A 9,943-nucleotide genomic window follows, 5' to 3' on the forward strand; every position below is an offset into this window, starting at 1 on the left:
ACGTAAGATAAAGTAGAAAATATTTCGAAAACCTGTCCCACCGACCAAAACTTACAATGGATCCCGCTTGATTCTAACATTGATGCCGGAGAGAAGGGGGGGGGGGTTCTGGGGGTAATCGTCCTGTGGTATATGTCCTCAGAGGTAATTGTTTTGGGGGTAATTGTCCGGGGGTGATTGTCTTGGGGATGATTGTCCGGGGGGGGGGGGGTTATTGTCCGAGGGGTAATTGTCCGGGGGTAATTGTCCTCGGGGTAATTGTCCTCGGGGTAGTTGTCCGGGGGTGATTGTCCGGGGGTGATTGTCCGGGGATAGCTGTCCGGGATAGTTGTCCGGGGGGGGGGTAATTGTCCTCGGAGGGTAATTGTCCGGGGGTAGTTGTCCGGGGGTAATTGTCCAGGGGTCGTTGTCCTGATACCCCTTTAACCAACCCTGGGCAGCATTCTGTCCACACAACTATTGGTTAAGATCTGTCCAAATTGGGTAATAAAAACTAATAATTGGGTAATAAATTTATTCGATTGGATAATAATTGCCCAGAATAAATAACATCATACATTACCCTAAAATCCCAACATAGTCGACAGTATGTTGCCCAACAGTTGCTTTAAGCTTCATTCATGTTCACCAAAACGTATCTCAATGCCACTGTTTTGTTCATGACAGGATACAACTCGTATTTTCAAGGCATAATTTTCTGATCGCATATAGGTTCGCTTCAAAATCCACGTTTTCATTAAAATTTACTCGAGACGCGTATCCATCGAATGCCATGGTTGGTATGATCGGTATTGTGATTTCTGTCTGGTTTGAAACTATCATGATTATTCCTAAATTATGGTTTTTGATTGACAGTCGCTACTCAAATCAAGTACGTTGGTTATTAATACATGATCATTTAGTTCGTGTTGAATTCCGTTGCCAATATGATCTCGCCCTCTGATTCTACCAAGGGTCTTTTTGCTATTTCTGCAATTGTATTGATTATTATAATGTATCAAAAGTCAGTCGGTGACTGTTGGTACGAATCTTGAGGCTCGATAGACTCATACGTTAATGTTTAAAGGACAAGTTCGCCCCAATGAATGTTGATTTAAATAAAAAGAGAAAAATCCAACAAGCATACCACTGAAAATATCATCAAAATCGGATGTAAAATAAGAAAGTTATGACATTTTAAACGTTTTGCTTAATTTCATGTAATAGTATGCAAATGATGAGACTGATGACATCATCCACTCACTATTTCTTTTGTATTTGGAGTATGAAATATTCAAATATTCTCCTAGTTGTCAAGTGAATTAAGTTTATATTCCTTCCTTAACATGTGTAATTATGATATTGTATAATTCAAACAATAAAAAAACAAAAGAAATAGTGAGTGACGGACATCATCAATTCTCTCATTTGCATGTGACTAAATTGTGCATGTAACTGTTTGTGAAAAATGGGTGAACTTTAAAATGTCATAACTTTCTTATTTTACATCTGATTTTGATGAAACTTTCAGTGTTATTCTTCTCTGATTTTTCTCTTTTTCTACAAATCAACCTTATTATTTTGGCGTGGACTTGACCTTTAATGATGGGCATAGAACGGCTCTCTCTTCCTGGCCAATATATTAATACCAATTCGGGCAGGATTTGGATTTGTGACCGAGTGCTGAGTATTTATGACATTGCAGTCTGGTTCTATGTCTGCAGTCCGACCTGTTTAAAAGGAAAGATTTAGATGAAAAGAAAATGTAACTGTTGATGGGAAATATGTTTCCATTTTAAATACCGGAAATGGAAAATAACTATGCATTTGCTTATAACAGTACTTGGAGCAAAATGTCTGCATACTGAATATGGAAATTTAATTGCCTAATATCCAAAGTCAATATAAATAAATTGAACATTTTTAATTTCCTTATGATAATTCGATACAAAGATAAATGAAACAAGAATATCTTTATGATTTTAAAAATTATAGCCGATACATTGTGTTTTGTCTGTGGGTGTCATATAGCTATATGTATTTTGGATACCCTGAAATAGACTGAAAACCTTGAAAAACGCACTTCAACCTTAGTTGAAAAAAGGGCGAAAACATAGACTAAGGGGACAAATGACCTTGGAAATATATATTTTTGTCATATGTTTAGACAGAGATGAAGCAAATGATATATGGAAAATATCACTTTAGAAAAGCAGGAAAAGAAAAATGAAAGTTGAAATCCATTTGTTTTAATCTAATCGTATGAATATATAATGATATGCATATTTCTCAACCTCGTTTGCATACTCAATAATTCAATTTACTGCAAACTTTTACATGACTTGCTTATGGTATGTATAAAATGTCCGTTAAGTTTAATTAGAAACGATCTTAATTTGGCTATGATAAAGCCTAGATAATATGTCTAAATTTGGCATACTTCAAGAAAGAGCAAATTATTGGAAAAAATGAGATGTTGGCATTGTTTTATAAATAAGCTAAACAAACATAGCCTAAATGAGGATACCCCTAGAAACTTTCTTTTTTCTGACACTAGAGGTCCTAACGAACAAAATGGTACCCATGTCGGAGGGTCAGAAGGGGACGGGGGTGCACAGTGGCCCCCTCTGGGACACTGACCTCCGAACACAATAACATGCAGGTCTCCCAAGTACACCTACAACCCAAGTTTGGTCGAAAAGTGACTTACGGTTGCAGAGTTATGTGTCATGAGAGAGTCTTGCATGTAAACTTTAACGTTGACCTCAAAATGAACTTTGACCATACCACGTGATCTCCGAACACAATAACATGCAGGTCTCCCAAGTACACCTACAACCCAAGTTTGGTCGAAAAGTGACTTACGGTTGCAGAGTTATGTGTCATGAGAGAGTCTTGCGTGTAAACTTTAACGTTGACCTGAAAATGACCTTTGACCTTTATACATGTGACCTCCGACTGCAGCCTAACATGCAGGTCCCTCAAGTCCATCTACCATCCAAGTTTGGTTTAAAAGTGACTTGCGGTTGTGGAGTAATAGGTGTCATGAGCGAGTCTTGCATGTAAACTTTAACGTTGACCTGAAAATGACTTTTGACTTTACCATATGACCTCCGACTGCAGCATAACATGCAGGTCGCCCAAGTCCATCTGCCATCCAAGTTTGGTTGAAAAGTGACTTGCGGTTGCGGAGTTAGGTTTCTTAAGGGAGTCTTGAATGTAAAATTTAACGTTGACCTGAAAATGACCTTTGACCTTACCATGTGACCTCCGACTACAGCATAAAATGCAGGTCCCCCCAAGTCCATCTACTATCCAAGTTTGGTTAAAAAGTGACTTACGGTCGCGGAGTTATGTGTCATAATTTGGAGCCCTAAAGTCTTGCCTTCACCTCCGGTGGGCGGGACAAAAATTATAAAGCCCATGGAAGCCATACAAATCTTATATTTTTAACACAATTAACATCTAAAACCTTTTCTCTCTCCCCCGCTCTTTTGTTTTCTTTATCATTTCTCTCTCTCTCGCTCTCTCTCGCAAGTTCATCTCTCTCTGATTTTCCCACTGTCTCTCACATTCATTTTCCCCAATAAATGTCTCTCTCATTTTTCCAACTCTCTCTCTCTCTCTCTCTCTCTCATAGTTTTCCCACTGTCTATCTGTCTTTCTGTCTGTTTTCTGTCTCTCTCTCTCTCGTTCATTTTCCCCGTGTGGGTCTCTTTCATCCACCCTCTCTCATTTCCCCACTGTCTGTCTGACTCATTTTCCCCACCACTGTTTTTGTCTCACTCATTGTATCACCCCCCCCCCCCCTTTCATCAACAGCTGGCAACTGTCGATTGTTTTGTTTGCTTGTTTAACTTTATTCATCCACGGTTAAACATAAAATATAAGGGTTTTCCGCAATGAGCATATAGCTGTTTTTCAGCGAGGCCGTGATTAAAAGAAAAATACCAGAATAAAAAAGTTGTAAAAAGCAAAATATTCAAATATAACCTAATAAGATATATAATAGAAAAGAATATTCAAAATAAAAGAAATTAGAGAAACATTACCAAACAACAAAAGTACCATAAAAGAAAATAAGTCATGTCAACATAAAATAACACACACTTAGCATGTTGGACAACACATACTGTCCACAATGTTGGGTAATGTATGTTGGAAAAATATATATTCTGGGCAATTATTATCCAATGAGGAAATTTATTACCCAATTACTAGGTGTTTTTTTACCCGATTTGGACAGATTTTAACCAACAGTTGTGTGGACAGTATGATCCCAAAGGTTGGTTAACAGCTGGGCATATTTTTGCCCAACTATTTTAAGAGCGCAAGTAAAACAACATAATGTTTAAAAAAAGAGAAATAATGAAGTGAAGTAGGATTATCAATTTTGTTGATTTGCGTCTTGAAATATTTAGCACAATTTAACATGCAACCACATGATACCGAAGAAATTTCCGTTTTTTTTTTTTTTTTTTTTTTTTTTTGGGGGGGGATCTATATGACAAAGAAGTTTCTAGTTGGATGCATCTTGGAAATGAATGGGAGCCAGTGAAGTGACAGAATATGGAATGATGGGTTCGATGGGTTTTCTCTTGTATCTTTTCGCGATGGAGATTTCTATTTCCGTCTTCATGCCCACACGATGTCTACCGAAAATTGTGTTAGTCTGTGATGCTGCTAACAGTATTAACAATTTGAATTCTATTTTTTTTTTTCTGACGTCGCCCCTGGGTATTAAATTCATGCAATCAAAGTCATTTCTATAATCAACGCATTTATTAAAACATGGGTAATTTACGAGGCAATTTGATGAAAAAAAAAGAACATTTGACAACTAGTAGACTTGTTAAGAGGTTGAAAACACTTTAAATAATGCGACCAAAATACCACAAACAACCCCTTCATGACAATCTGCGAACAATTTAACCATGCCTTGAAAAAAATTCCAGCTCGAATAAGTGGAAAACCACGGAGAAAATCGCCGTCAAACAAACGAAACGACACACAAGATTAGCCAAATTATTGTAAGGATAGCAATCATTACTCTGCCTAATCAGAGGCGTCGATCCTGGGGGGGGGAGGGGGGGGGGGCGATCGCCCCACCACTGAAAATATTGGGGGGGCAAACATATCATATTTTGCCCCCCCCCCCAATAATTCCGCATGTGCAACTAAAAATAAAATAAGATTGTAATGTTACACGGAAATCAGCAAGCGAGATCGAGATACCAACTAGTTTTTTATTTAAATCGTGCTCAAAATGTTCGCTTTTCAGATTGGAATACAAAAATTTTCAGCTCGCGCTTCGCGCTCGCATCATTTCTGTAGAAAAAACCCATACTTTTCATAATCAAATAGGTAAATAGAATTTCCCGTTTTCAGTTCTAAACCTCAAAAGAACTCCCGCTTCGATTTGCAATAATCTTTTATTGGATATATATCTTGTTCTTTATTAAAAGCGTCCATTAAACTGTCATTTTTTCAGATCGAAATATCAAAATTTTCAGCTCGCGCTTCGCGCTCGCATCTATTGTTCTTCTAGATACCCATCTTAATCGTTGGTACCAAAAATGCTTAGAATATCAAGCTTTCAGGTCTGAATATAAAGAAATTTCAGCTCGCTCTCGGCACTCACATTATCTGTGTAGTGAGATACATGTATCTATCCCCCTCATAAGTTATACTACAAACAGTCCTAAAGCCCCCATCACACTTATTCCGAATCAAGCAGAATTGGCCTGAATGAAAGGACTATTGTTTGACCACCAGTTGGTCATTTAAATTTACTTCGAACACCATTCGAAAATATCCCTCGAATGTTTTGAACATGACCAAAACCTTCGGGACGGCCAAAAGAAATGACAAAAATATTTCGAATGCACTCAGAATGCAGTCAGGATATTTAGAATGCCCCTAGAATGTCCAAGAACGTAGCACGAATTATCAATCTGACTCCATTGCGGTTCATTTTGACTAGTGTATGATGATACACGTGGTCAATTTACTGAATTTCAACTCCAGTTTGGTGAATTGATAAGTTCCTCCCAAAAATTTCTAGATTTTTTGAATATTTTTTTCTTTCCAGCTTCTGCTTGATTCCTGCTGATTCCGAATAAGTGTGATGGGGGCTTTAAGAGGTACCCTTTTCCTGTTTTCATGTCAGTATACTAAAAAATTTCAGCTCGCGCTTCGCGCTCGCATTAATTTGTTGGTGAGAGTGACATATATGTCTCTTTCTCATGAGTCACATATATATATACAATATATATTTGCATATATTATACAGGTCTATGTGTGTGGGGGTGTAGTGGTGTGTGTGGGTGAGTTTGTTCGTTTTGTGCGATCGAGCGCCTTTGGAACGTTGATTCATGATTTTGCCCCCCCCCCCAATCTGAAAAATGGATCGACGCCCCTGTGCCTAATGCCTACATACCGAGGTTTAATCAAGACATTCTGAAATATTCTTATTATGCAATGAACTTCCTTGGAGAAAAATAAGAAATAAATGGATGAATGTTATTTCTCTTACAATTCTTACAGTATATAAAATTATACTTTTCTGATGGATTTATGCCATGATATTCAGAAATTAATATGACATCGTTTATGATCTTAGCAATGTTTTATTTTTCTCCATAAATTGACAGAATAATATTACATTGATAATAATAATATAAATACAAAGTAGGAACTAAGCATAAACAAGAAGGCCCGAATTCACAAAGGTGGTTTTGAAAACCCACGGTTGAGTCCATGGTTTATGCAGATTTCCTGTATAAATTACGCTTAATTTAGCGCGTATCGGGCGCGTGTATGAAAAATGTCCGATGCTGATGCGCGTTTTTGTCACAATGCGCCAAATTGACGCCTGTTACCATGGTTAGATACGCTATTTTATTCATGAGTCCACTGTTTGAAGAGTGGACTCATGAATAAAATAGCGCAATGACAGCATAACTTAGAAAATATATGGACCTAGTTCATGAAACTTGAACATAAGGTTAATCAAGTATCACTGAACATCCTGCATGAGTTTCACATCACATGACCAAGGTTAAAGGTCATTTAGGGTCAATGAACTTTGGCCGAATTGGGGGTGTCTGTTGAATTACCATCATAACTTGAAAGTTTATGAATCTGATTCATGAAACTTGGACATAATAGTAATCAAGTGTCACTGAACATCCTTGCAAGTTTCAGGTCAAATGATCAAGGTCAAAGGTCAATGAACTTTGGCCATAATAGGGTATCTGTTGAATTACCATCATATCTCTGTAAGTGTATTGGTCTAGTTCATAAAACGTGGACATTAGAGTAACCAAGTATCACTGAACATCAAAATCAGTGCTGCTGCTATATTGAATCGGGTGATTCAGGTGAGACCGCCAGAGGCATTCCACTTGTCTAATTTTCAAAGCATTTTGCAGTTTTATGCATAAATTACGGTAATTGGGGATTATTTGCATATTTCAAAAAGTTCGTTTGTCCAATGTCTTTACCAAACCCCAAGACACATTCCAACCATTTATCATTTACATACCACATTCATTCAATTTATATCATCCAGAATCATTTGAAAAAGAGGCACTTTTTATTTAAAATGTGTATAATTTATGCAAATCAGGTAATGAAATGAATGGTTACCGCATCCTTTTTTTCATTAGTTTTCTTATGCTACTTCCACCAACGCTTTGCATAAAATTTGACATTTATATGAAGTAGCTTTACATTTTTACGAGTGCTTTTACTAAATTACCCATTTTAGAGGTTAATTAACATAATTTATGCTAATTAGGGTTAATTTGCATAGATACAGAGTGTCTCTTTGGGAAAAAAAATCCAATGGTTTCAAGGAATATACATGCCAAGAGGCACATTTGTACCCAAAAATACAGCGTTCACCCATCTTTTTTTTTTTTTTTTTTTTTTTTTTTTGGGGGGGGGGGGGGGCATGCAGTTAACAAGTCTACTAATCAACTTCCTCCGCACGAACGAGCAAGCCGCACGTGAATCATGCATATACCCATTCGCGCATGCGCATACACTATCACCCCTCTCACACACGCATTGCATTCGTCTTGAATTAGTATGCGAGCACTTCTACGTATTTATTTTTTCTATCTAGGTAACCAACATGGGTAATTTCGTTACATACATAAATATCACAGATACTGAGTTGATCACGCAGTTTTTCTTATTTTGCAACTAACTGCCTCAAGGGGTGAAATGACAGAAATCAACATCGCATTTGAAAGTGAATGTTATCATCACTGTATTTTTCTTTACAAGCCCCAACAAATTCATGCAATCAAATTCATTTGTAAAATCAACGCAATTATAGAAACATGGGTAATTTACGATGCAATTTGATGAAAGAAAAATTAACAACTTCTTCCTCCGCACGAGCAAGCAAGCCGCACGTGAATCATGCATATACCCATTCGCGCATGCGCATACACTATCACCCCTCTCACACACGCATTGCATTCGTCTTGTTAGTATGCGAGCACTTCTACGTATTTATTTTTTCTATCTAGGTAATCAGCATGGGTAATTTCGTTACATACATAAATATCCCAGATACTGAGTTGATCACGCAGTTTTTCTTATTTTGCAACTAACTGCCTCAAGGGGTGAAATGACAGAAGTCAACATCGCATTTGAAAGTGAATGTTATCATCACTGTATTTTTCTTTACAAGCCCCAACTCTAATTCTTCGTCATTTTTCGATCTATTGCACTGAAAGTTTAAAACAGTATGTCCAACTTTCAGACAAACATTATAATTGTGACAAATGCTTTGAATTCCATTTTTGGCACGGTGGGAAATACTGCCATGATTATCACCTACCTCTGTCGTCAAGAAGTCCGAGAAACGTCAAACTGGTTCACCCTGGCGTCGTTTGCCACCGGCGAATTTATGTCCTGTGTTTATTACCCGATTCAAATATTGGTTGATATATACATCATTGACAACAATCCAGCTTGTCTCTTTGCAGTGACGTTGGGTACCGCAAGTGCGATGTGCTTCACACTCAACGTCCTTGGTTTGACGGTGGAGCGTTACATTTCGATCTGCAAGCCTCTACGAGCACCGACTTTGCTTACTCAGCGTCGCATCGGGAGTGTCATTCTGGCCATCTTCATCTACTCATTAACAACAGCAATGTTCATCCCCTACGTTACTCCCCTTGGCTTCAAAGGCAACATATCCGGCGCCGTTAACGGATGCAGACTGAGTACCGTCATTTTAAGTCGGGGCTACGTCGCATTCCTGTTTGCCAACGGGCTTTTGCCCATACCCGCCATGATCATCATCTACTGTCGCATTTTTCAAGTTCTGCGTCGCCACATCCGCACTGTATCTGATCTCACCGTGATCCAGCCGGGAACCTCTCAAAGGGAATCGGGTGATCCCGGTCGGGTAGCTGCGAATGCCAATGATCACAGAGTCTGGAAGCGCGAGGCCAAGTCTGCTGTTCTGCTCTTCATCATCGTCATCAGCTTCGCAGTCTGTTGGGTGCCTTTCGTTGTCTTCATCCTCTACCGATCGTTCACCAGTGTCGTTAGTCCGCTTGCCTATGCCATGAGTCGCTCCTTTGTTTTCCTTAATGTAGCCATCCATCCATTCGTCTACGGGTTTGGCAACAAGACTTACCGCCAAGCCATTTATTTGGTTTTCTGTGGCCCAGTGATGAAGGCGTTCGGTCGTAATCCTCTGACGAGTGTGACCGTGTGATTACCTTAATTACATGACATAAGGTTAATTAAGGTTAGATCGTGGGCGCAAGATCTTCTGTTCCCCTTTATCCAGCTCCTGGTGATATACAGTGACGTCTGGAGAATTGGTGCGGTCATGGGGAGGGACCTTATAATCAAATTTAAATTCTGCATTACGTCACCAAAAATCCTCTTTTCAAATTATGTTAATACATCCTTAGACCCTACTACAAGCTCA

The 9,943-nt window shown here is 38.5% G+C and overlaps 1 protein-coding gene across 1 annotated transcript; it reads left to right on the forward strand.

Moving 5' to 3' along the window:
* The first annotated feature begins 8,821 nt into the window (after positions 1-8,821).
* LOC129273069 (alpha-1A adrenergic receptor-like) lies at positions 8,822-9,724 on the forward strand. The gene has a single exon (XM_054910120.2). The coding sequence runs from the start codon at positions 8,822-8,824 to the stop codon at positions 9,722-9,724; it is 903 nt and encodes a 300-aa protein (XP_054766095.2).
* The last annotated feature ends 219 nt before the right edge of the window (positions 9,725-9,943 follow it).

Source organism: Lytechinus pictus, chromosome 12, assembly GCF_037042905.1.
Source record: "Lytechinus pictus isolate F3 Inbred chromosome 12, Lp3.0, whole genome shotgun sequence".
Classification (NCBI taxonomy): Eukaryota; Metazoa; Echinodermata; class Echinoidea; order Temnopleuroida; family Toxopneustidae; genus Lytechinus; species Lytechinus pictus.

Excerpts from the sequence above, each read along its gene's own strand:
- LOC129273069 (XM_054910120.2), top strand. The coding sequence starts at position 8,822 with ATGATTATCACCTACCTCTGTCGTCAAGAAGTCCGAGAAACGTCAAAC.